Here is a 27,625-nt window from a genome sequence, read left to right on the forward strand (position 1 = left end):
ACGTCCCTGGTGGGGGTTGTGCAGGAAGCGGCTGGTCGATGTTTCTGGCTCTCTATCTCTCCCTTTCTCTCTGTAAAAAATCAATAAAAATATATTTAAAAAAGAAAGAAAGAAAATTCCTGGAAATACCATGAGTTGACATTAAAAAAAAAAAAAAGTTCTTTTAACTAAGAAAGGCTTCTTGGAAGAGATTTAAAAAAACAAATAAAAAGCTAGAGAAAATGGAGCAGTCTGGGAGGAATGAGGTTTCTAAACATGGAAAGGAGAGAGAAGTGGAAGTGAGATGATTAAGGGAGGAAAGGACTCAAGGCAAAGTGAGGGAAGCAAGATGGAAAACCATGGCGAGCTGCTGGGTGGAGGGGGTTCCTGATGCTGATCGGAAATACTGTGGGAGATGAGGGTGGGCTCCTGAGAGAACCGTTCAGAATGAGAAAGGAAACTTGAGCAGGGGTGTCAAAGACTGACCAGAGAGAACAAGGGTGTTCCCACAGAGTCAGCGTGGAACTGTGTGAATAGACACTCAATAGCTACTTTTACATTCTATTGATACATTTACATCTAGCATTTATTTTGAGTTAATTTTTGTACGAGGTACAAGGTTGAGATTCATTTTTTCATAAGTATGCCCATTTTAATGACTATCCTTTTTCCATTGACCTGCTTTCACATTTGTAAAAAAAAACACACAAAAAAAAACCCCAAAAACAGTTGGTTATATTGGTGTGGGTCTGTTTCATTGATCTACATATCTAACTCATAACCCATACTACACTGCCTCTTGTGGCATTTATAGTAAGTCCTAAAGGCAGGTTGTGTGATTCCTCCAACTTTATTCTTCTTTTTCAAAAATTCTTTTGGTTCTTCTAGTCCCTTCACCTGTAATTTTTAAACACAGCTTGTCTATAGCCATTTATTTAAGAAAACCTGTGTTCTCACATGGTCGCCCCTTGACCTGTTTGTATATTTTCTCTGTTCTAATCTCTTTTTATAAGGACAATGAAGTCATAATGGATGAAGGACCACTCATAGGACTTCGTTTGAACTTAAGCACATTTTTAAAGGTTCTATCTCTAAATTAAGTCAAATTCTGAAGTTCTGGGGTGTCAGGATTTCAGCATATAAATTGGGGGGAGGGGTTGGTACAGTCCAGCTCATAATAGGTCACATAAGAGTTGGGGGGCTCGGTGAGGATGAGGGCCTCGCAGGGACGGCTGTGACCAGCCAGATAATTGGCCACTTCTGCCAGTCAGCGAAACAGAACTCTGCCCTTTCCCCTTTCTTCCTCCTCTTCCTGCCCCAGAGGAGCTGGCCCAGAGCAGAGGTGTTGAGAGAGGACTCTGTCGGTCATGAAAGCATCAGCCCACCCAGGAGGGAAAGGGAGAATGGGGCAAAGAACTTTGAATTGCTATGCTAGTAAAGGTTAAAAATAAATAAGAAGGAATCTTCAAAACCAAAAATAACCTTTCGTAACAGAAAATATCAGGGAAACTATGAAATGGGGCTGGAATCATCCCACTTCCTCCTCTGCCTATTGAGAGGGAGGTGTCAGCATGAGTGGGGAGGTTGCAGGGAAAAGTGGAACCATTTCTTGCTTATCCCCAATGAACTGAGATGCCTCCATAGGCTGACTTCATGCTCAAGGCACAGCAGAGAACCACACTGCTTTCTCCAGGTGTGACCCTCGGAGCTGGAAGGTGCCATCACTGGCTGGGAAATCTTCCCAGCACCCGCCAGGAATGGGCGAGAGGCAGATTCTTGTCTCAGGAGTAGAGCAAATGATGCTGAGGGTCATTTGAATAATGGAAATAGCAAATGTTAATTATATTCATCTCCAATAATTTGCAAGCAGAGCTGTGAAGCTTAGTATTTTGGCCAACCGAGGTGTGCAGTTGTCTCACGCAACAGTCTTGTCTACTTGAGAAAATTGTTAAGTTCCATGAGGACAAGATAGTGTCTTCTACTTCATTTATCTACAGAACAGACAGCCAGGACTGCTCACAGTGCTGCATAGTGCCATGCCCTTATCCATGCTAATTCTGCTTTTTGGGGTTATTTCTGACCCTTTACTTTGATCACCACACCATTCATCTGTGCCCCTCTTCTGACTCCTAATCCTTTTCTTAGGTTAACGCTCAGCCTCTGAGCCACAGTGGCTGGGCGACCACTGTTTTCGAGTGTGTGAGAGAAGTCGCTATTCTGGATTCGCGGTTTAGCACAAGGTTTTAAAAGTTCCTTTGGATCTAGAAGAGTCCCATCTTATCAGTATCTAGAACAGTGTTTTCTGAAGTGTTTCATAAAACACTAGGCTTGTGGGAGGTGAAGACGTGTGATGAATAAGAGATTTCTATGGTCAAAAAGTCTGGAGAATATTAAATATGAAAATTCAATAGGTATCTTTACTGTAGAAATATCAAAGTGGTTCTCATGTACAGAGCTTCCAAAACCAGTAAGAATCTTCTTGTGAAAAGCATCTTGAAGATCAAGAGTCAAATAAGCCAGTCCAGTGTGACTCAGTGGTTGAGCATTAGCTTATGAACCAGGAGGCCACAGTTCCATTCCCAGTTAAGGCATATCCCAGGTTGTGGGCTTGATCCCCAGTGTGGGTGTGCAAGAGGCAGCTTGATCAATGATTCTCTCTCATCATTTCTATCTTTCTCTCCCTCTCCCTCTCCCTTCCTTTCTGAAATTAATTATTTATATATATATATATATATATATATATATATATATATATATATATACACACACACACATACATACACACACACACACACACACACACACACACATATATATATATATATTAATATATATATAATGGGATCCACTAAGGCAATGCTGATCAGAGAATTTCCCCCCACGTCTTGTCCAGGACGGCCTTCCAGCATGGGTCCTGAGTCCCATTTCTTAAAGTCCCTCATGCTTTCCTAGCTCTAGGGACTCTGTTGCTGTTATGTCCTCAGAAAACTAAAAATAACCATAAACACTAGAAACTAAAACCTTCCATATCGAGTGGTAATGATGACTGATATTGGGAAAATTAGTATCTGTTGTGAATGAGATCTACTGTCTTTCCCAAACACATTTTAAACATAGCTCCTAAAAGTGACAGCGAATGTACATTTTATTTTTAAGTGGCACTTCAATTTAGAGCCATTTTGTTTTATCTCTTTAATGATCCTGTCAAGTATGGCAAATATAGCAGTTTTTGATTTTTCAAATGGTCAGAAATGCAAGAAAAATACATTCTGATTCTATCAGCTGGCATCTTTCTCATTCATAGAAAAGAAATATGTTCCCATTTAGGATGAAAGGTTCTTTGCTTTTATTGCATAGCTCATATTGGAGGAAAAGTCTCAAGGTCCTTTATTGTTTATCAATTTATTCCACTATTAAATCTCTTAATGGGACTTTCAGGTCACTCCTCCCCCTCCCTTTACTAAAAGATAACTCTGGGCACTTCACGTCAAATGAATTAGAAATAAAGCCATTAAAATTGTAATCTCTCTACTTAGAGAGGGATCACAACTTAACACTTTTTCCCCAGGAATTTGGGTCATGTTAATAAAAACTCTATTTTTCTCTTTAGAGCCCAAGACCAGATTCTCACAGTCTAGTCCATATGTTAGGAGCATATAAAAGCTAATCATTTTGCTCTGGTGCCAGCATCTTGTATGTGAAGAGAAGCTGTAAACCACAGCTGTGTGGAGTAACAATTGTGAACTTTACTGGCATGCACATGTGATATGTCAGTAAACTAGGAAAAAAAAAGTCACTTAATTGAACTTGAGAGTTGGAAATGGGAGAGGACCACTAAGATTTTATTAAGGTTCCAGTTTAGTAGAGTGGCTCCATTCTTTGCATTTCACAAAGGTAGTTCAATTCACACCAAAACCAAATCCTCCCCCACCCACCAGGATGACTAGATTTGGTTTAGCCACAATAGTGATTGCTGAGTAATCAGTAGGATTGCTGTGTGGTTGACTTGGCTCAGTATGTAAATAACTTAAATTCCAGACATTCATCTAAAATCAGTTGGGTTCAGCAGATGAGTGGGGAAAACACACACAAAAATACTATGGTACATTGACATAATGGAATACCAGATGGCAATAAAAAAGAAAGAATTCTTACCATTTGCAACAGCACGGATTGACCTGGAGAGTAGTATGGTGAATAAAATAAGCCAGTTCAGAGAAAGACAAGTATCACATGACCTCACTCATATGTGGAATGCGATGATCCAAGTAAACTGGTGATCAAAAATAGACCCAGAGACACAGAAGCATGAACAGACCATTGAACCTCAGAGGGAAGGCAGGGGAGGGGGGGTGGGAAGAGATCCACCAATGAACTTGTATGCGTATATGTATAGCCCATGGACACAGACAATGGGGTGGTGAGGGCCTGGTGGGGGATGGGAGCGAGCTGAAAGGTGTTAATGGGAGTAAAAGAAGGATTTATGTAATATTTTCAGCAATAAAGATTTTTTAAAAAATAAAATAAAATAAAATAAAATAAATTGGGTTTAATCAGTTAGGCCAGGCACCAATTCCACCAATTACTCAGTGGTCTACCTTGAATATGATCAAAAGCCCTGAAACAACCCCACAATCTTAAATTAGGACCTCCTAATTGATGGGCTTTCTCAGTCTTACTTCCCTGCTCTGCACTTTGGATATTTAGGCAAGAAACCTGGATACTTTCACCTCAATTTCTTTTCTTGATAGGTTGGGAACATGGCTCACAGGATAGTCCACAGGGTTGTCATATTAAATAATTCATTTCCCACACTGCACAGTGCTACTATTGAATACATTGTAAATACTCAGTGAATGTTAGCACTTAAGTATTGTCAACTCTTTTCTGATCGGATGCAGAGGGACAAATATTGGGCAAAATAAGTGGATTTTCTCCTTTATTTTCTTATCTCTGATGGATTTTCCCCCCGAAGACAGTAGATAGTACTATACAGTACTATGGGCTCTCCCTCCCTCCCACCCTCCCTTTCTTCCTTCCTTCTGTTGGAAGTTCGTGATTTCTGCTTTAAAAATAATATTTTAAGAAGAAAAATAGGAAAGAATAAAATAAACCCCAGACGTTAAATCCTCAGTAATTTGCTTTCTTTTCTAGTCATCAAACCCAATATTTAATGAGGCTCTAGGCAATAGAAAATTGGATATTCTGTGAACTCTGATTAAGGGGGATCCCTAATTAATAACATTTTTGTAAATCTCAAAATGTATGCGTTAAAGAATGTCACTAAACTGAGCCATGTTATTTAGCTTAAACTAAAACTCCCTGATCTACTAGGACCTGTAGGGGTTTTACGTGACTCTAATAAAACCTCTTATATCAACAACATCTGCATCTTTGCTCATCACTGAAATTCTGTTAACTATACATTGAACAGGAACACTTTATCCCATAAACTCAATAAACATTCATCTAGCCTTCTGGGATGATGAAACCCAGATACTAAGAAGGCAAGTAACTTGTTCGAGCCCTCTTAACAAGTAAGTGGCAACACTGACACAAGCCCCAGGTGGTTGGATCCCAGAAATTTACAATCTTAACCACGTCAGCTCTGTAATCCAGGCCTCAGATAGCTTGAGCAAAGGGACTGAAATAGAAGGGGAGCATGTCATGGCCAGAGACTAGCAAAACGTTCAGGGTATGTAGAGGGAAGCGAAGTGAGCGGGGCCTGCAAGTATCACCGTGTTGGATGTCATGTTAAATAAAAACGTAATGCAGCTCAGTTTATCCACCCACTCATTCACGTGTATTTATTGAGTGCTTGCTATGGGATAGATACATTGTGCTAAGCACTAGATATACAGTGGCAAATAGGATAGACTTAGTGCCTGCCCTCCTGGAGCTTAGACTCCAATGAGGAGTCACAAGACACAGTAATAATTAGACTCATGGGTAGCTTTCAGAGCATCAGGGAACATCTTTGGCTTTGAAAGAGATATTCTCTAGAAACACTTAAACCATAAATCTATTTCATTTAGGTTTATCACTCATCCATGGTGCTATACGAACTGCAAAAATGGTTCAGAGTCAATTGCTTGTTTCCATGGAATAATGTTCTTGAATGACTGAAAGAAAAATCTGTGATACTGAAGTTTGCCAAGAGATGGAAAAGATGATCCATCTATAGAAATTGAGGCTAAAAATTATCTAAAATGTTGTTCTGGTGCATTAAAGCATCTTCAATAAACTTTTTTTTTTAGCCTCAATCATATGTAGGGAACTTTGCAAGCCTTAGAGCAGGTGCTAAATAAATACTTTTTGAATTAGTGAATGAGAACAGACGTACTAAGTGTCCGACTTTAAAGAGCTTGTAGTCTCTATAAGGAATCAAATAATTTCCAAAGAAAATTACCAATATAAGGTAAAATATTTGCATTGACTTAAAAGGACTCAGAGACAAGTGCACTGACTGGCTGCAGCCTCCTTATTTGTAATAGAGTTGTACCCTGTTTCGCCGAAAATAAGACAGTGTCTTATATTAATTTTTTTCTCCCAAAGTTGCGCTAGGTCTTATTTTCAGGGGATGTCTTATCTTTCCATGTGCTAGGTCTTATTTTCGGAGGATGTCTTATTTTCGGGGAAACACGGGTAATACTTGTAGAGCCCCTTCATCAGAGAAATAATCTTTTTTGTTGGCTTTTATTTTCTATAGTTTCTATTCTTCTGAAAAAATCAGTAATTAATTGCACTCCGAGTCTACATGATAAGACTTGAATTTAGAAAGTTTTTAAATCCTATATAATAAAACCCTAATATGCAAATTGACTGAATGGCAGAGTGACTGGTCACTATGACATGAACTGATCACCAGGGGGGCAGATGTTCAATGCAGGAGCTGTCCCCTGGTGGTCAGTGCGCTCCCACAGAGGGAGCACGGCTCAGCCAGGAGCTGGGCTCATGGCTGGCTAGCGCAGCGGCAGTGGTGGGAACCTCTCCTGCCTCAGCAGCACCGCTAAGGACCCTTTGGGGGCTATCTGCCTGCTGGCGTAGGCCTGCTCCCTAAGCCGGCAGGCGGACATCCCCCAAGGGGTCCCGGACTGCCAGAGGGCACAGGCCAGGCTGAGGAATCCTCCACCCCCCAGTGCATGAATATCGTGCACTGGTCCTCTAGTATATACACTGAGTGACCAGATTATTATGATTTCTGAACACATAATAATCTGGCCACTCAGTATGTGTGTGTGTGTGTGTGTGTGTGTGTGTGTGTGTGTGTGTTTATGGCCTGGTGCATGAATTCGTGCATGGGTGGGGTCTGGCCAGCTTGACCAGGAGGAGGGGACATGCCTGGTTGTCCAGCCTGCCTGCTGGTCAAGCTCCTGGTCGAGGGGACAATTTGCATATTAGCCTTTTATTATATAGGATATACACTGAGTGGCCAGATTATTATATGTTCAGAGATCATAATCTGGCCAATCAGTGTGTGATACACACACACACACACACACACACACACACACCATATATATATATATATATATATATATATATATATATATATATATAGTGGCTATGCTCACATTAATACCTATTTTCCCCCAAAAATGGCTTGTATTTGCTAATATGGAAACTGAAAGAAGCATAATTTTTTTACTAAGAGAATATATGTTATGATGTTGAAGGCAAGCATCTTGAATTACTTAATCTTTAAGACATTGCAGAAAGGGAACAAAAAACTTTGTCCTCTTTCTCATGCGCTAAAGAAGAAGAGTAACATAAAAAGTAGACATCTGAATAAGCTCGTTTTAGCCACAATAAGGAAGTGAAGAAGGAGGAGTAACTGGAAATATACCACAGAAACAGAATCATTGCTAGTTGCTCATGGTGATTAGCTATGAGTAGAGCAAATTAAAATTATAAGCATAAAGACAAGTGACTTGCCAGTCCCTTCCAGTGAAAGTACTAAGGTGGGGGAGGAAGAAATTTTTATCTATCCTTCTAGATTCTTTCACCTAGCCTAATAATTAAATCTCCATGAGACAGATTAACAAGAGAAAATAACCAAATTTAATTATATACATTTATACAGAGATCCCATATGTATGAGAGGTTCAGAGACAGAAAGGTAAAATGAGTTATATATATAGCATCCTGAGCTAACGAATGTGGGGTGATGCCCCAAGGATTCAGAGGGAAGGAGGATAAGTCGCAGGACAATAACAAGAGCAGGTGTTGAGTAATTAGAAGTTTGTGCTGCCCCGTAGACAGGTCATAAAGACATATTTCTGGTGATAACTTCCAAATTTAAAGTCTTGAAGGGAGAAGTAAAAGTTTCTCTTGAGTCCACAAAATTTTTATTTTCTTCAGTTCAAAATAATTCACATGCCAAAGTAGCAAATCTTGGGGAGGCCTGTTCTGAACCCCTTCACTAACTATGGGGGCAATTTTTGGAGGGAGAAAGCATGGAAAAGGAAGACTTTATTAAGGCATTATCAATTGCTGGTGAGACCATAGACCCACGCTTTACTGTTTCACTCTCCCAGTGGTCTGCAGGTGGATTATTTATTCATCTTTGTGGCCAAAGGTGAATAAATGGTTTGGATACAAGCCACTAAGGGCCTTGTACCAGATAGTTACTACAAATGCTAATGAGGCCAAATGCTAATGGATAGAAAAGGGACATTCCATAGTCTGAGACTAGAATCCTAAATAAAATGCTCAGTCAAAAGAGAATAAATTGATCACTGCAGATAAAAAAAAACAACAATAAAAAGTCCCTCAACACACCTTATCTGTTGATGATGGGTCGGTTATATAGCTTCCTTGTGTTTTCAATTGAGACTGAGAGAGCCACATGGGCCTTCAGAAAACAAGAGGCTGTTAACGTCTCCTTGTGCAAGATGATGGTTGAGTGCTTGGAACTGTGTTTCTTTGGTTCTTCCTCTTTAGCAATGAAAAGGACACTAGACTTGAAACTGAGAAGCCTAGATTCTTATCCCAGGCCTGCGATGGACTTCAAATCACTTTCACACTCTATGACTCACTTGTATTTTATGTCAAACAAGGAATTTGAGTAGATCAGTGGTCCACTACTCATGTGCCATAGCATCCTGCCATGGCACCCATGAGGCAAGCCCTTTTGTGTTCATGCTGCTTCATCAAGATCAAAGTCCAGCAATGTGGTGTAAGATGGGTGCACCCTTTTGTGAGAGGGAACTACAAGGAACAGTGTAATGTTGACCTAGTGACAAATTCTCCCCTTCACATGTGAACATCTTACTTTATCTATCCATGAACAAATTAGACCTTGGTAAGTTGTCCGAAGAGAACTGACAACTGAAGGTTTGGAATGCCGACAGGAATGGTTTGGGAAGGATATGGAGGTTTGTGCTGCCTGGAAAAGTGCAGGGCAGGGAACGGAAGTAGGGAAATTGGTTCTCATGGTAGCGAGACGACACAGCATTGAAACCATGCTGCACCTTTGAAGTGGAAACAGGGATGGGAAAAGGATGGTGGTGACAGCGGTGGGGGAGGCAGGGGAAACAACGACTTGAATATATTTTTTGCAAAGTTATAGTTTTATCCAGGACTAGCACTGATTGGACTAAAGACCACTCTGTTGCATGTGGATATTGCTCTGAGATGGAAATATATGACTCGTACATATCAGTGATGTCAGTGCTGATATGTGTGTGGATTTCATATTTTTCTGAATGAGTCAAGTCTTCTTGGATACATATCAACCATCTAGGTGCCAATATTTGTGTGAATAAATACATGCCAAGTCATTTAACAGCCATGTGCTTTCCACACAAACTCCACCAAAAATGTGGGAAAGGCCAACAATGCCCAGAGTTTTTTGTGGTTTTTTTTTTTTTAACCTGGCTCTACAAAGGGCAAAGTCTTGTCATTTACTAGTAGATAGACTGAACTGGCAGCTTCCACCAATGTGGCGATAAAATATGGGAAGCGGCCTCAGCTCCCCCGCTAACTGAGTTAGGAAGGGCAGCCTTGGTACCTTCTGGGAGCATTCTGATGGTTTTGTACAGTTGTCTGCTGGGCTGACACCCTGTTTATGAGTCTTAAAGCTTAAGGAGGAAAAAAGGAGATACTATTTTTAGTTCAGCTCTACAAATTTGAAAACCTCTAGGACACAAATCTTAAAGCTGTAGTTCACATTCTAAATGAAAAAAAAAAAGCAACAACGTTGGTTTGGTTTCCTTTAAGTAAATAGTCATCATGCAGAAATTCCTTAAGATTCCAGCAACTGCCAACTCAAAGTCAATATAGGAATGGGAAAGGAGTTTCTTTTGGCTTTGAATTTCCTATACACATGACAAAGGCAAGGTTGTGTATTCAAAAAAGAGAGTGCATGTCTTTCTTCAATAAAACAGCCAGGAGTATGGTTGGCCTCTTATTTACTCTTTATTTCTTCTCTCCACAAAACTACTGCTCTTCCACTGCCCCTCTCCCCCCATTTATTAATACCAACACTCAGAGCCAAAGATACATGCCAAGGAGGAGTTAAAAACTGCAGAACAAAATCTAACTTCAGATTTTCTCTCTTGGCCTCCTACAACTGTGTCATATTTTTGCTCACTATTTTTTTTATAATATATTTTTTAATTATTATTTTTGTACATATACCAATGCCCCGCCCCCTCCCGTACATACCCTCCCTCCCCAGAGTTTTGTGTCCATTGGTTGTACTTATATGCATGTATACAAGTCCTTCGGTTGATCTCTTATCTCCCCCAGATCTCCCCAACCTCCCCGCTGTAATTTGACAGTCTGCTTGTTGCTTTACTGTCTCTATATCTATCTTTTGGTTCTTCAGTTTATAATGTTCTTTATCATCCATAAATATTATAAATAAGTGAGGTCATGTGGTGTCTCTCTTTCATTGACTGGCTTGTTTCACTCAGCATGATGTTCTCCAATTCCATCCAGGTTGCTGCAAATGATGAGAATTTTTTCTTTTTTATGGCTGCGTAATATTCCATTGTGTAAATGTACCAGTTTTTGGATCCAGTCATCTGCTGATGGGCACCTAGGCTGTTTCCAAATCCTAGCTATTGTAAATTGTGCTGCTATGAACATAGGGGTGCATATATTCTTTCTGATTGATGTTTCTAGCTTATTGGGATATATTCCTAGGAGTGGGATTACTGGGTCAAATGGGAGTTCCATTTTCAGTTTTTTGAGGAAGCTCCATACTGTTCTCCACAGTGGTTGCACCAGTCTACATTCCCACCAGCAATGCACGAGGGTTCCTTTTTCTCCGCAACCTCGCCAACACTTGTCGTTTGTTGATTTGTTGATGTTGGCCATTCTGACAGGTGTGAAATGGTACTGCATTGTTGTTTTGATTTGCATTTCTCGGATTATTAGTGACTTTGAGCATGTTTTCATGTGCCTCTTGGCCTTCCTTCTGTCTTCTTTTGAGAAGATTCCATTTAGATCCATTGCCCATTTTTTAATTGGGTCATTTATCTTTCTTTTATTAAGTTGTGTAAGCTGTCTGTAGATGTTGGAGATTAAACCTTTATCAGTGATAACATTTGCAAATATGTTCTCCCATACAGAGGGCTTTCTTGTTGTTTTGTTGATGGTTTCCTTTGCTGTAAAAAAGCTTTTTATTTTGATGTAGTCCCATTTGTTTATTTTCTCTTTAGCTTCCATTGCCCTAGGGGAAGTATCAGTGAAGAAGTTCTTTTGGCATATGTCTGAGATTTTGCTGCCTGTGGATGTCTCTAGTATTTTTATGGTTTCCCGTCTTATGTTTAAATCCTGTATCCATTTTGAGTTTATTTTTGTGTATGGTGTAAGTTGGTGATCCAGTTTCATTCTTTTGCATGTATCTGTCCAATTTTCCCAACACCATTTATTGAAGAGACTGTCTTGACTCCATTGTATGTTCGTGCCTCCTTTGTCAAATATTAACTGAGCATAGTGATTTGGGTTGATATCTGGGTTCTCAATTCTATTCCATTGATCTATCCGTCTGTTCTTGTGCCAGTACCAGGCTGTTTTGAGAACAGTGGCTTTGTAATACAGTTTGAAATCTGGTATTGAGATCCCTCCTAGTTTACTCTTCTTTCTCAGGATTGCTGTGGCTATTTGGGGTCTTTTATTGTTCCAAATGAACTTTTGAAGTTTGCTCACTATTTTAAATGACCTCAATGTATCAAATTTAAAACAGGTTCTTGTTATAAATTTGGGATGGATCCTATATAATACTAGAGGTCCAATGCATGAAGATTTATGCAAGAATGGGCCTTCCTTCCCCTGGCTGCTGGCACCACCTTCATTCTAGCCAGAGCTGCCTTTCCATCTTCCCATGATGACCAGAGGCCCGGAGTGGCTGGGGCGCTCAGTGCCTGCATATGCAAATTAACACAAATATTTGTTGTGTTAATTTGTATACTCCTGATTGGCTGGTGGACTTGGTGAAGGTACAGTCAATTTGCATCTTACTCTTTTATTAGTGTAGAAAAGCCTAATATGCTAAGTGTTTGGTAATCTGATCATCCATTCAACCAATCCAAGATATGCTAAGACCGCTCAACGGCTTGCTATGACGTGCACTGACCACCAGGGGGAAGATTCTCTGACCCGTAGGCTAGCTTGCTGCTGGGATCTGGCCGATCAGGACTGAGTGAGATAGGTCAGACATTCCCTGGAGCCCTCCCTCGAACCCTCCCTGGCTAACAAACTTCCCACGTCCCTCCCTGCCCCAATCATGCACCAGTGGGGGGTCCCTCAGCCTGGCCTGCCCCACCTTGAAATCTGGGACCCCTTAGGGGATGTCAGAGAGCCGGTTTTATCCTGATCCTGCAGGCCAGGCCAAGGGACCCCACTGGTGCATGAATTCATGTACTGGTCTCTAGTAGTTATATAAAGACAAACTAAGTTATTTTTTAAACATGCAAATACTATAGTATGTTTCGAACAGCTACTGAATTTAACCCCTTGCATTTTTATTAGGTACAGTGTTATTAACTGAAATGAGAACATTTCAATCGCTGCATAAATCTCAATAGTGTAGGTCTGTCTCAAGTTGACTCCCTAAACTTGTGTTAGTCACACAACCTATGGACAAAGCAAAGCAGAGTTCATTGCTTACCACAGCAAGGGAGGCCATCAGCTCTCAAAGCTTGGCAGCATCTGGGAGAAGGAAAGGCAGGCTAGAATTTATTGAGAGATCCAATTTAAAGTAAAGAGGGTCTTTCAAAGTGAAGAAGCTTGGTAAGAATTGGGTAAGGATCAGGCACAATTCAACAGTCCACGATTGGTGGAAACAGTGAAGGATCCACAGAATCATAGGGCTTAAAGTTTCTGGATATTTTCCACTGAAGAGTTGTGGGCTCTGGGTCTTTAGGGAAGCTCCTGTAATGAATAATCAAACCATTTGCTGGGACAGGAGGCTCCCGGAAAAGAAATTCATGCTACTAGCCGAAGCCGGTTTGGCTCAGTGGTAGAGCATCGGTCTGCGGACTGAAAGGTCCCAGGTTCGATTCCGGTCAAGGTCATGTATATTGGTTGCGGGCACATCCCCGGTGGGGGGTGTGTGGGAGGCAGCTGGTCGATGTTTCTCTCTCATCGACGTTTCTCCTCCTCTCTGTAGAAAAATCAATAAAATATATTTTTAAAAAAAAAGAAAGAAAGAAATTCATGCTAATAAAGACAGTAATAGCACAAGGTCACTTTCGTGTACACAGTAAGTGTGATTTTGGTTCTCAATATCCAAGCTGACTGTAGGATACTTGGTTTCAGTTCCCAAGTCTACTCCGATAATCTGATAACAGATGAATTGAAGCATTTGATTTTTTATTTGGAGCTTCTTTTTTTTTTTTTTTTTTTTTTTTTTTGGTAGCAATTAGACACAAGCCTTTTGCATTTCAGCATTGCTTTGCAACTGTTAATATGCTTTTTAGCCTATTTCTTGTGTTAGGGAAAATTAAAACAGGCGGAGTGGTGCAGCCACTATGGAAAATTTCCCGAGCAAATGCTCACCAGCAGTCACCACCATAAGCCTGCAACAAATCCTGCAAACCCATAGGGGGCAGCAGAGGGAAGCCGAATTCCTGGAGTGATCATTTAGAACAGCAACTCACCCTTTCAGGCAATTCTGAGAGGTGACTAAAGATGAAATCATGGGTGCTGGGTACTTTCCAAGAGATGAAAATCCTCTGTCTGAGGCAGGCAGGAAATTGCTATTTTTAAAAACTTCCAGCTCTGTCTTCAGACCACTTGTCTCTTTCCCCTGAAGTTGCAAGCAGGGAAATTGTGTGGGGTCATTGCAAGCTTCACTCCAGACTCTTTTAACTCAGTTCCTACATGGGATATAAAGTCCAATCGATGGCTCTGACTTTTCTCCTCAGTAGTCACATTTTAGGGACGCACAGGAGGGTGCTCTGCTGTGGTCGGCAAACTGCGGCTTAGGAGCCACATGTGGCTCTTTGGCCCCTTGAGTTTTTAGCAAAGGCCAGCTTAGGAGTACCGTAATTAAGTTAATAACAATGTACCTACCTATATGGTTTAAGTCTAAAAATTTTGGCTCTCAAAAGAAATTTTAATCTTTGTCCTGTTGATATTTGGCTCTGTTGACTAATGAGTTTGCCGACCACAGCTCTAGGGCAATGAGGTGGCATCCTCAGCCTGCAACACTGACTAGGGTCAAGTACTGAGGATGCTCTTAACATTTGAAAGAAGTGTGAACAGTGTATTTACATTTCAATTAAAATGGAAACTTCTCGCAGGTTATGTTTCTAAAAGGGGCGGGCACATCTGCTGAGGTCTATTGTTTAGTCATGCTGTAAATCCTTTTGAAACGTGTGAAAATGCTTCCCACTCATTATAAAGCTCCCGCCACCCCTGGATTACAACTTTGATGTCACCAATCTTGCTTCAAAGGCTTCTTTCTGGGCTATTAATCACAGTTTAGCCTCTGAAGATATCGCCAGAAAAAACATTGGACAGCTTTGTGCTAGACTTGCTAAAAACTTTGAAATCTTGAGAGTTGCATATGCACAAATTGCAGCATTTCCTTTCATTGACAACTTTTTTTTTATTTTGCTGCAGAATCAAATGACGTTATAGATAAAAATATAAATGGGTCTCTTTACATTTTTATTTAAGGTAAAGGAGATGAGAGAGGAGACGAAGGGTGGTAAACTGGGGAGAAGAGAGTTTGAGCAAGTCACTTGGACCCCCTCCACAGTAAAAAAAAAAACTAGTAGGAACCAGAGTGACACAAAGACTGAGGTTTACAAAGGGGAGTTGCCTTATCATTTTTCTCATATATTTTTTTTAACTAACCACTGCTCACAGTGTCTACTTACTAAGATTTCCTTGCCCTCTAGTCTCTTTGAGACCTTTGTGACCTGTTCACCCCCAATCATAATAACAGCCAATGCGGGTAATGTGACGTGAGCACTTAACCTTGTCCCAGCCCCACGTTGGCAGTGCTTTTCGTAAATTATATCCATGCATGCCCATAGCAACTCTGAGAATTAGGTAGTATTGTCTTCAGATTATACACAAGGAAACCGAAGCTCTGAGATGTTAATTAACTTGCTGAAGGTCATGCCCCTGGCAGATGGAAAGCTCTGGGGAGGACTCAAGAGGCTGCTGCCCAAGCTTTCAGTGTGGGTGGCTGGGCTCCTCCGTACCTGCCGCCGAGAGGCCCGTACTGCCCGTCTGCTCATCAGTGTCCACCTCCAGCCTGGCATGGCTCTCTATTCCCACTTCTCTTCTGGGAAAACTCTCAGCATTTTTTTTTCCTCCACATTTAGCTTCTTCAATGAGTAGCAGTGCCTTATATAGAGACTTTTAAATATATATAAATATATATAAAATTCAGGGAGAGAGAGATAGAAACATCAATGGTGAGAGAGAATCATTAATTGGCTGCCTCCCGCACACCCCACACTGGAGATCGAGCCCAAAACCCAGGTTCATAGGTCAACGTTTAACCACTGAACCACACTGACTGAGCTATAGAGAGACTTTTTAAAAACATTGTGACAAAAGCACATAACATGAAATCAACTCTCCTAACACATTTTAAGTATGCAGTGCAGTGCTGCTCATCAGGTGCACATGGTTGTACAGCAGATCTCTCAATATTTTCCATATACCCATAGAGCAGCAACTCCCCATTTTCCTGTATCCCCCAGCCCTGGCAACCAGCATTCTACTCTCTGCTCCTATGAATTTGATGACTTTTGAGAGCTCATAATGAGAAGGCTAAAAGGACTAATTCCAATGTAACCCTGATATTCGGGGCTATTGACCTGAATCCAAGCCAGCAAGCTCAGTGTACATTCCTGATAACCTATAATTAAGTCACTCTCTCTTTCCCAGGTACTGGTCTAGCAGAACCTGTTACTGTGAACAGTGCACTGCCCCGGAAGGGGGGTTATTAACACCAGCGCCAGGTCAGACCATCAGCTATGGCCTGGAGATCCCCCAACACTTGGGACCTTCTTGCAAGGCCCGGGAAAAGGACCGGAAGCACAATCCATGTTTGTGGGACAAAGATCACAGGGAGGAGATATGAGGGAGGGCCCCATGCGTGTTCCTTCACTCAGATATGGAAGGCTGTTCCCTGAGTCCGCTGGCGTATTAAACAGTGTTCCTCCCTTTCCCTCAGAAGCGTCCTTGGTTTTCTTTGGTCTTCTGCAACAATATAAGTGGAATCATGCAGTATTTGTCCTTCTGTGACTGGCTTCTTTCACTTAGCATAATGTCCTCCAGGTTCACTCATGTTGTCCCAAATGGCAGCTCTTCCTTCATTCTTAATGTTGAATATCCTCTTATAAAAGTTGATGCAAGAAATATCCAAACCTGGCTTGCTATGCTTTTCTATTTATTTGAACCAACCTGATGACAGTTGCTGGGAAACAAAATCTCAATGTATTGAGAAAATGCTCCAGAGAATGGCAGTTTTACTGCTTATTTTATATATCAGGGTCAAAGGGGGAGGCGTAAGCAGTGTTGTATGAAATCTGTTGGTGATATGTATGTTAGTGGGTATGGGACAGTTAAGAATTAACATTTATAGCACAAAGAGATGGTGTTTGGGCAGCAAGATAACGATGAGGGGTTCTGGGGCCTCATGCCTTTGGGAAGTTATACCCTGAGGGATCTGGAAAAAAGAGGATTCCTCTGACATTCCAAAGATATGTTATCTTAGATGCAAACACAGAATAGAGAGGCTCAGTTAAGGCAAAGATTGACAAACCCAGGACTCTGCTGGCTAGGACGTGACTACCCTCCATGACTCCCTTTTAGTTAGGAAGTTTAAATTTCATACCATCCTGTGTAGTTACTTTAGGTCTCTGAGTTTGTAAGGCCTGCCATGCAGGCCTCCCCTGAGCTTGTCAAGTTTAGTATGTGGCCCCCTTTCCACCCACATATGTATATACCACATTTTCTTTATCTGTTCATCCTTTTGTTGCTGGTGGAAATAGGGTTTTCCCATAGAGTCCTGAGAAAAGCATTTTGGGGATCCACTCACAGGAGGATGAGATGTAGTGGTAAGATTTATTGTAACAAAAATAAAGGACTTTCCCCAGGTGCCCCATGTCTCATCCACTAGTTGGTGACTTGGTTCCATCTCTCTGTGGAACAGGTCCAGTCTCTGGGGCCTCAGACCCACACTTGTCCTCACCAAACGCAGAAGATGGCCCAAATATGTTGTGCCATTAGCCCAACATCAGTAGAGCATCCAAAGCTTTTATAGTTCAGTTCATGTCAAATGTTAATCCAGCTCGTTCTCTGTCCCTGTCTGGCTAGCTTAGTTTAACATCCCAGCTGTACTAGAGCTATGCCTGGAGCTGCATGGCTGAATGAATGAACTCCTACTGACTATATTACCTTGGGCTTGGGAGAAAGCAGCCTTCCTTCCTTTCTTTCTTCCTTCCTTCCTTCCTTCCTTCCTTCCTTCCTTCCTTCCTTCCTTCCTTCCTTCCTCCCTCCCTCCCTTCCTTCCTCCCTCCATCCTTCCCTCCCTCCCTCCTGCCCTCCCTCCTTTTGGTTTATGAGAGGACACTCCAACCAATTGAGCTGCCAGGCCAGGATGAAAGCAGGTTCTCTTTTCTCTTTCACACTAACCAATCTCTTTCCTGGCTCTTTGAGGCTGTGCTGGATTCTCCCCTTATCCGATCCCTTTCCCAGTTCTCCCACTTTCATACCCTTTAGCCAATCCAATCTTTCCACAGATCTTCCCAAGCTATACTTTTCCCCTTTATGTCACCATTTTGGCTCCTACTGCATATGCCTCAGTTTTGCTGCCTCCTCTGGTTCCCATTGCACATGTGCTTACCTCTCCTCCTGTGCCATCTTGCTTGCTTTCTCCTGCACAGGCATCTAGCAAAGGAAGTTCCCCCACTGCTCCCCCTGACCATTTCAGCGACTGGGCCAGTTGTGTCCTGGGGAGATTGGACAGTGATTCTTCCTGCCTGCTCTGGGATTAAGGCCCCTCAGCTGAGAATGTGGCTGTCCCCTGGGGAGACTGTGAATGCCGTGGCTTCCTAGTGTATCGGGCTTAATGTCCAATTCAACTCCCTAGTTTATTAGGCTTAATCAGCAGGGGTGGAAACCTTTTTTTACTGCCAAGGGCCATTTGGATATTTGTAACATCATTTGCAGGCCATACAAAATTATCAACTTAAAAACTAGCCTGCTGTATTTGGTCAAACATTTAATTAACTCACCCCTAATTCCTTGGCAAGGGCAAACCAAATGATTTCGTGGACCTTGTAGGGTCTGCGGGCTGGATGTTCCCCACCCTGGCTTAATATATGATTCTATTTGCTTCCTTCCTTTATTAATAAGTAGCTAGTTACCTATGCTAACACTCTACTGGGCTATTGTGAATAATGCTGCAGTGAACATAGGAATGCAAATACCTCTTCAAGATTTTGTTTTCAATTCTTTTGGATAAATACCTGGAAGTGGGATTGTTGGATCATATGGTAACTCTATTTTTTATTTTTTCCAGGTATAGATCTTTTACTTTCTTTGTTAATTTATTTCTAGGTATTTTATTTATTTATTTTCCCATTGAGTATAATGTTAGCTGTGGGTTTGTCATATATGCCTTTATTATGTTGAGGTTATTTAAAAATTTTTAAACTTTATACTATTTTCCATATCAATGGCACCATTTTACATTCTCATCTGTAGTTCACAAGGGTTCTAATTTCTCCACATCCTCACCAACACTTGCTATTTTCTGTTATTGTTTTCTAAGTTAAAATTTTAAAGAAAATTTAATAATTTTAAATAATTTTCCTACTACCTTTCTAGGATATTGGTTAAGAAAACTCTGCAATAAAAAGACAGATTAAAAGGAAAAAGAGATTAACAGGAGGAAAAAACACAGAAGTTTAACAACAATTATACCTCCTGTATACATGGGAGGGACCCAAGAAACTTAATAACTTCTTGAAATGGCCCAAGCCACCATCATAAATATAATCTCTAGCTAAAGACAACAGATTGGGGGGAAAAGGGGATGTCAGTTGTGCAAGATGACCAGGAAAAGCACAGTAAACAAGGGTAAGATTGTTATATATATTGAAGTCCTGGCCTTTTGTACTGATAAGAATTTCTCAAGATTTAGAGTCATTCTGTTTCCCAGTACAGGAAAGGGGACCCTCTTACAAATGAGGATTTCTCTTATAAATGTAAATGTTCCTTGCAAAAGGATAACTTCTACTCAGTTTTCAGAGCTTCACTTGTGGCTGCTGTTTCTTAAAGTTAACCATCTTAAAATAATCAATATGCCAAAGAGGTATATATTGGGATAATGCATTTTGCTCACCTTCATTTATAATGACCTTCCTAATAAATATGAGGTGATATCTCATTGTGATTTTGATCTGCATCTCCTTCATTATTAGTGATGTTGAACATCTTTTTATATACCTGCTAGCCTTTTGTATGCGATCTCTGGAGAAATTTCTGTTCAAATCCTTTGCTTATGTTTTAATTAAGTTATTTTATTTGATTTGATATTTTGCTCGTAAGTTATAAAAGATTCTTGTACTGTTGACCCTTGAGCAATGTAGAAGTTAGGGACTTATCTTTCTCTGGCTTATTTCACCTAGCAAAATACCGTCTAGGTCCATCCAGGCTGTCACAAAAGGTAAAATTTCCTTCTTTTTTGTGACTAAGTAGTATTCCCTTATGTAAGTTTACCATGTTACGGTAAATTTCCAAGCGGCAGGAAGACAGACAACCAGGCACTCAGAAGATTCAGAAAATGCACTTTTTATTACAGGAAGCACCGGTGCTGGGTGAGGTTTGCTAAGGATTTGTTGAGGATTTTATGTCTATGTTCATCAGGGATATTGGCCTATAATGTTCTTTCTTTGTTGTCTTTATCTGGTTTTGGAATTAGGACAATGCTGGCTTTGTATAATGAACCTGGAAATCTTCCCTCTTGAATTTTTTGGAAAAGTTTGAGAAGGATCCTTTCCAGGGCTTTTGTTTTTTGGGACTTTTAAAAAAAATTTATTTATTGCTTCAATTTCACTATCTTTATTCAGAATCTCTGATTCTTCATGATTCAGCTTTGGAAGAGTGTATGTTTCTAGGAATTTATCCACTTTGTCCAGATTGTCCAATTTGTTGGCAAATAATTTGCAATATTTTCTTAAAATACTTCGTATTTGTTTGGTGTTAGTTGTTACTTCTCCTCTTTCATTTCTGACTTTATTTTATTTATTTGGGTTCTCTCTCTCTCTCTCTCTCTCTCGCTCTCTCTCTCTCTCTCTCTTTCTCTCTCGATGAGTCTAGTTAAAGGCTTGTCAATCTTATTTATCTTTTCAAAGAACCAGCTCTTGATTTCATTGATCTTTTGTATTGTTTTTTTAAACTCTTTTTTGTTTATTTTTGCTTTGATATTTATTAATTCCTTTCTTCTACTCACTTTGGGCTTTCTTTGTTTTTCCACCTTATTTCATGTAATCTTCCATAAATTTCCTCCTTAATTCTAAAAGTATAAAAGAAACTACAAACTGTCATTCCATGAGCATTCAAGATGTCATCAGTTTGGCTCAAATAAAGTCATTGTTACGTCTAGACTTGGTGATCCCCAAGGACCACCAGGGAGCCGAGTCCGATGCAATAAATAAAATGCTAGCATGGGCTCTGTCCCACTAACACTGACAGCATGATGGAAGAGAGGCCGAACTTTGACAGGTCAAGGGGTTTTATAAGGGTGGTGATGTCACTGCTTTGGCTGATCCTGATTGGTTGGGTGAGGGCTAGGGTCCAGTTACAAAATGGAGGATAGCTCCGCCCTGCTTCGCCCTGCCCCACAGTACAAAATGGAGTCAGGACTTAGCCTTGCGGTGCCCTGCCCTCTCATCATGAAGATTCTGTACAGGTTTGGATGTTTCTTATATTGACACATGCATTGACACAACCTCACAGAGTTGTTCAAGGTCAACTGCATATTTTGGAAATCAGTCTCTTGTCAGATATATGGTTTGCAAATATTTTCTCCCATTCTGTTAGGTTGTCTTTTCTCTCTGTTGAAGGTTCTCTTTGCTGTGCAAAAGCTTTAAGTTTCATGTAATCCAACTTTTCCATTTTTATTTTGCTGCCTGTGCTTTGGTGTCCCATCCAAGAAATCATTGCCAAGACCAGTGTTATAATGCTCCCCCACATTTTCTTCTAGGATTTTTTAAATAGTTTCAGATCTTACTTATAAGTCATTAGTCCTATATGAGTTGACTTTCATGTATGGGGGAGGAACAAACTTTCCTCTACCTTCAAGGTTCTTTTGGGTGGTCTAATAGTCAAATAGATAAGAAACAGTTTAGAAAGTGAAAGTAACCAAATTTAATACATATGTATGTACGGGAACCCAGTATTCAAGAGAGTCAGAGACCTCTCTTGCAGGAGAGGTTTAGAGATAGAAAGGGGACTTGAGATACATAAGACATTCTGAGCTGGGGCTGAAGCAATGTACCTTGGGGGCTGCATGATAAGAAGAGCAGATGTTTAGTACATAAAAGTTTGCCTTGTGAAGTAGGTGGGCAGAAGAGGTTATATTTGACAATCTCTTATGGGCAAGGTCTCTAATTTGAATTCTTCTAGGCAGTTAAGGGCAGGGACAGAAGTTTCTCCTGAGCCTGGGGCTAAAATTGCCTTTAGCTCAAAACAATTTGCATACACAGAAGAACATTTTGGGGTGATTCATTCTGGACCCCACACATATATAGTGTAAGAGGGATCAGTTTCATTGTTCTGCATGTAGATGTCCAGATTTCCAACACCATCTGTCGAAGAGACAATGCTTTCCTCGTTGTGCAGTCTTGGCACCATGTTAAAGATGATTTGATTCTACATGCATGGATTTGTTTCTGGTCTCTCTCTTGTTCCATTTATCTATATGTCTATCATTATACCTGTATCATTCTGTTTTGATTCCTGCAGCTTTATAATATATTTTGAAATCAGATAGTATGAAGCCTTCAACTTTATTTTTCTTCTTAAGATTGTTCTGGAGCTTTGGAGTCATTTGTGGTTTCATATAAATGTTACGATTGCTTTTTCTATTTCTGAAAAAAAAAAAATAGCATTGGGATTTTGGTGGGGACTGTGTTGATTCTATAGTTTTCTTTGAGTAGCATGGACATTTTAATACTATTAAGTCTTCCAATTCAAAAACACAGTGAAGCGTAGCAGACTATGGAACTCTAGTAAGGATTACTTTGATTGGAAGATAATCAAAGGCAACCAAGAAGCAGATAACAGAAATTCTCTGCCCAATTCCCTATTTGCTTACCATTTGCTTAAGAGCAGGATATCAAACTATAAAGCAGGATATAAATTTTTACAAGTTCTTTGCCTTCCTCTCTCTATCAGGAAGGATAGAAGTTAATCACCACAGACAACTCTAGAAACAACACCAAAAGAATAAACTTACTAACTAGTTCTTATCTTCCATTACCTTCCCACAATTTACTGCCCAGAAACAAAGTTCTTTGTTTTGTTGCTTCTTTACAAATTTATTGTCCCTTTGTTAAGATGTTCGAACCATCCTTTGACTTAGTTATCACTGAGTACTCCTATGTGTATGTGCAATGTATGTGTTAATAAAGTTATGCTTGTTTTTCTCTTATTAATCTGTTTTCTTTCAGTCTAATTCGCAGGTCCCCAGACAAAGAACCAAAATGAGTAGAGGAAAAAGATTTCATTTTCCTCCCTCACAACAGGATATCTTTTTATTTATTTGTATCTTCTTTAATTCTTTCAGGAATGTTTTTGTTGTTTTCAGTGTACAATTTTTTTTTTTTTACCTCAAATAAGTTTATTTCTAAGTATTTTATTCTTTCTAATACTATTACAAATGGGATAGCTTTCTTAATTTACTTTTCAGATTTCTAGTCTTAGTGTATAGAAATACAACTGATTTTTTTGTATGTGATTTTATATCTTAACCGTGTTTTGAATTCATTTATCAGTTTTAACAGGTTTGGGGTTTTTTTGTGTGTGTGTGTGGTTTTGTTTTTTTGTGTGTGTGTGTGGGATCTTTAAGGTTTTCTACATATAATAAATATATCACCTATAAGCAGATATAATTTCACTTCTTTATGATTTGGATCCTTTTATTTCTTTTTGTTGCTTAATTCAGTGTTTTTCAACCTTTTTTGGGCAAAGGCACACTTGTTTCATGAAAAAAATCATGAGGCACACCACCATTAGAAAATGTTAAAAAATTTAACTCTGTGCCTATATTGACTATATATAAAGTAATTCTCTTGAATAGGAATCAAATAAACACAAAGAAAGTATTTTATAATTACTTTATTATGAAATATTAAGTAAACAAAATAGTGAAAAATTATAAAATTCTTGTCTTGTCTGCACCTACGGCACACCAGGCAACATCTCGCGGCACACTAGTGTGCCGCGGAACAGCGGTTGAAAAACGCTGGCTTAATTGCTTTAGCTAAGACTACCAGGACTATGTTGAATAGTAGTAGTGAAAATGGGCATCTTGCCTTGTTATCTATCTTAGAGGAAAAGCTTCTAATTTTTCACTGTTGAGTATGTTAGCTGTGGGCTGTTCATATGTGGTTTTTCTATTCCTAGTTTGCTGAATATATTGAAGACATTTTGTTGTTCCTTTTTTGCTTATGAAACTAATAGAAATTCAATTTATATGATACATTATTTACAAATTATTTCTTATAAATAATTATTATAATTCATTTATAATTAATATCATTGAAGTTTCAAATTTAAAATTTTTCAACTTTTACAAATTCAGAGCAGATCATTTGAAAATTTTAGAAAAATATAAGAACACAAAGAGAAATTTACTCAGCATCCTATTCCCTTACCTTTCCTCTACTTTAACTACTTTATCTTTTTGCCCCCAGGTAACTTGGCCCAGACAAGAGCCAGGATAACAGCAACTTCAAGATCTTTGCCTCCACATTTCAGTGCTGGGAAAGCCAAGGTGAGTAATAGGTCTGAACCCAAAATAGCGTGGACTAAAAGGTGGGAATAATTCTAGGTGGGTAACCTTCATTTCCTCTATCTGGCCACCTACTTGGGCAATCTGAAAAATAGACTAAAGGTATTTATGAATCAAGTATTAGGAAATTTGAAACAACATCATAGAATCCTTTACACTCCTGTGTCAGGGGGAAAACATTTCCTCTAACCTCTTACGTTCGGTAATTGGGGGACTGTGAAGTAACTCAAACTGATAGATTAGCAAGAGAAAAAGCAGATTTTAATCATGTTCATTCAGGAGTTCACCAAAAAACTCAAAGGGGCAATTAGATTTTGGGACTTATATACCATTGTAATAGATGAGAAGGAGAAGGACATTTTTGGAAGAAAAAAACAACTTCTGGGAAACAATCTAATTACAAAATGGGTAAAGGACCTGACTAGACACTTCTCCAAAGAGGACATATAGATGGCAAATAGACATATGAAAAGGTGCTCAACATCATTAATCATCAAAGAAATGCAAATTAAAGCCACAATGAGATATCATCTCCCACCTGTCAGAATGGCTATCATTAATAAATCAACAAACAAGTGTTGTCCAGGATGTGGAAAAAAGGAAACACTTGTGCACTGTTGGTGAGAATACAGATTGGCGCATCCATTATGAAAAGCAGTATGGAGTTACTTAAAAAAATTAAAAATGGAACTCTCTTATGACCCAGTGATTTCCACTTCTGGGAATTTATTTGAAGAAACCCAAAACACTAATTCAAAAGCATATATACAACCCTATGTTCATTGCAGTGTTATTTACAATAGCCAAGATTTGGAAGCAACCCTGTGCCCATCATTAGATGAGTGGATAAAGAATCTATGGTACATTTATACAATGGAATACTATTCAGCTGTAAAAAAAAAAAAAAAAAAAAAGGAAAAATAAAAATAAATTTTACCCTTAGCAACAGCATGGATGGACCTGAAGATCATTATGCTAAGTCAAATAAGCCAGTCAAAGAAAGACAAGTATCATGTGTGGAATTTAATATACAAAATGATCTAGAAGCAAAGTAGAGATAGACTCATAGAGAGCTGGCTGACAACAGTGTGGTGATTGTTAGGGGGTTGGGGAGAAGGAGGAGGGTGTGGGAGTAAATGGTGATGGATGGAGACTTGACTTGAGATGGTGAAATACAATATACTGTACAGATGATGTGTTGTAGAATTATGCACCTAAAACTCATATAATTTTGTTAACCAGTGCCACCCAATAAATTCAATTTAATAAGCAATACAGCCACTCATGTTATTTTTGAATATTATCCCAAAATTGATATACAAATCTGTACTTACTTCTGAGAATAAAACTCACCTGCACTTAATAAAGAATCAGATCATTTTTATTAATAATAATTGTAACACTCACATTGCTATTACAGTCCAGTCTAATACTCTACTTTTCAATATCGTAAGTTTATTTCAAGATATTAGGACTATTATCATGGGGTATTTTGGTGCCTAGAAGAGATTTACATAGGATTTTCAGTGATCCTGAGAGGCTCTTGATATTACATGTAAAATTTTGTTTGTGTTAAATAGAGTTGATTCTTGTTATTGACATAAGTCATGTTTTATAGAGTTGCTTTGAACACTGAATCAGTTAATACTGAAGCATTGCTCCTAAGGGAAATATACAGTTAGGTTCCTGCAAGCCTCCGGTCACATTCTTTACAATTGATTAATATATAATTTTGTTTTATTTCTGTTTCTATTCAAAGACAATTTACTTAATACACATTTCTTACAAAGAATTATTTACATACATTACTTCTTTACATAAAATAGTATTTCAATTACAATATTTATGTCATTGAACTCAAGGCCAGTAGCACTACAGCTCATATTTATCTAACATACATATATTTCCATTTGTCTTTCATTCAGTTGATGTGGCACCCATTTTCCTTTCTTTAAAACCTTTCCTATTGGAAATTGTTTGCTGAGCAACGTTTAATCTTTCTGCAAGTTGTTTATGAGTTTGACATGCATCTTCATCCAATAATGCTTGTAATTGTTGGTCTTCAAACATTTTTGGTTGACTTGGACATTCTTTGTCTTTCACATTGAAATCATTACTTTTAAAGCGTTTAAACCAGCGTTCACAAGTATCTTGAGATGGAGCATGTTCACCATAAGCTTCCTGAAGTATATGATAACTTTTTCTTCAAAATAAACTAATGGCCGAAACCGGTTTGGCTCAATGGATAGAGCGTCGGCTTGGGGACTGAAGGGTCCCGGGTTCGATTCCGGTCAAGGGCATGTTTGGTTGCGGGCATATCCCCAGTGGGGGGTGTGCAAGAGGCAGCTGATCGATGACTCTCTCTCATCGATGTTTCTAGCTCTCTATCCCTCTCTCTTCCTCTCTGTACAAAATCAATAAAATATATTTAAAAAAAAATAAAAATAAAAATAAACGGCATGAAATTCGACATTTTTAAATGTAAAAATATCTATGATATTAACACCTTCAGAAAATTTGACATTTTAAGCTTGCTGTCAATACAACAAAATAGCATACATATCAAATCGCATACATATCAACATATGTGTAACTCCAGCTATTGAAAAAAATCTGCATTATTAACTGGTACAACTGGTATATTCGGAGTGGCAGACTTTCCTCAAGAGAGGAGGAAGAAAGACTCTAACCATCTCTAGAGGTTGAGCTTATATCTGTTTGTACTTTCTATGGAAAATGGCTGGTATGGGGAAATTGAGAGTGGAAAGAGGTTGGGATTAACCCTTTACAAGGTATATTTTGTGGCCTGCATTTTGCTTTAATGGTCTGAATAAACAGGAAGGTGTGGTGAGTAGCTATTAATCTTTGCAGGGATTTTCTTTTTGTCTGGTCAGCCCAGTTCCATGTCAGGCAGCATGTAGCAGGCCCCTGACTTAACTTCACTTGACTTCAGTTAATTTATATAGTGCTCATGCCCCTCCCCTATATTAGCTTCATTTCATGTTTAGAAGAACCTTGTGATTATGCAAATATGAAAGAGACCTTGACCAACTGAAGACCTTTCCAAATTCTTAAATTAAAAGATATCCTAATAGCATATTATTTGTTCTTTAAAATATAGTACTAAATATAGGTGATGAACGA

The 27,625-nt window shown here is 39.3% G+C and overlaps 1 protein-coding gene across 1 annotated transcript in view; it reads left to right on the forward strand.

Annotated features, from left to right (window-relative positions):
* The window catches only part of MYO3B (myosin IIIB), a gene marked incomplete at its 3' end in the record, with an annotated part of 334,099 nt that overhangs the window by 168,137 nt on the left and 138,337 nt on the right, over nucleotides 1–27,625 (forward strand). Inside the window, exon 22 of the mRNA XM_084892298.1 lies at nucleotides 24,384–24,463. Coding sequence (XP_084748424.1) covers nucleotides 24,384–24,463 — 80 coding nt within the window. The remainder of the gene's footprint in view (nucleotides 1–24,383; nucleotides 24,464–27,625) is intronic.

This window comes from Pipistrellus hanaki (genome assembly GCF_964339955.1).
Source record: "Pipistrellus hanaki genome assembly, chromosome: 8".
Classification (NCBI taxonomy): domain Eukaryota; kingdom Metazoa; phylum Chordata; class Mammalia; order Chiroptera; family Vespertilionidae; genus Pipistrellus; species Pipistrellus hanaki.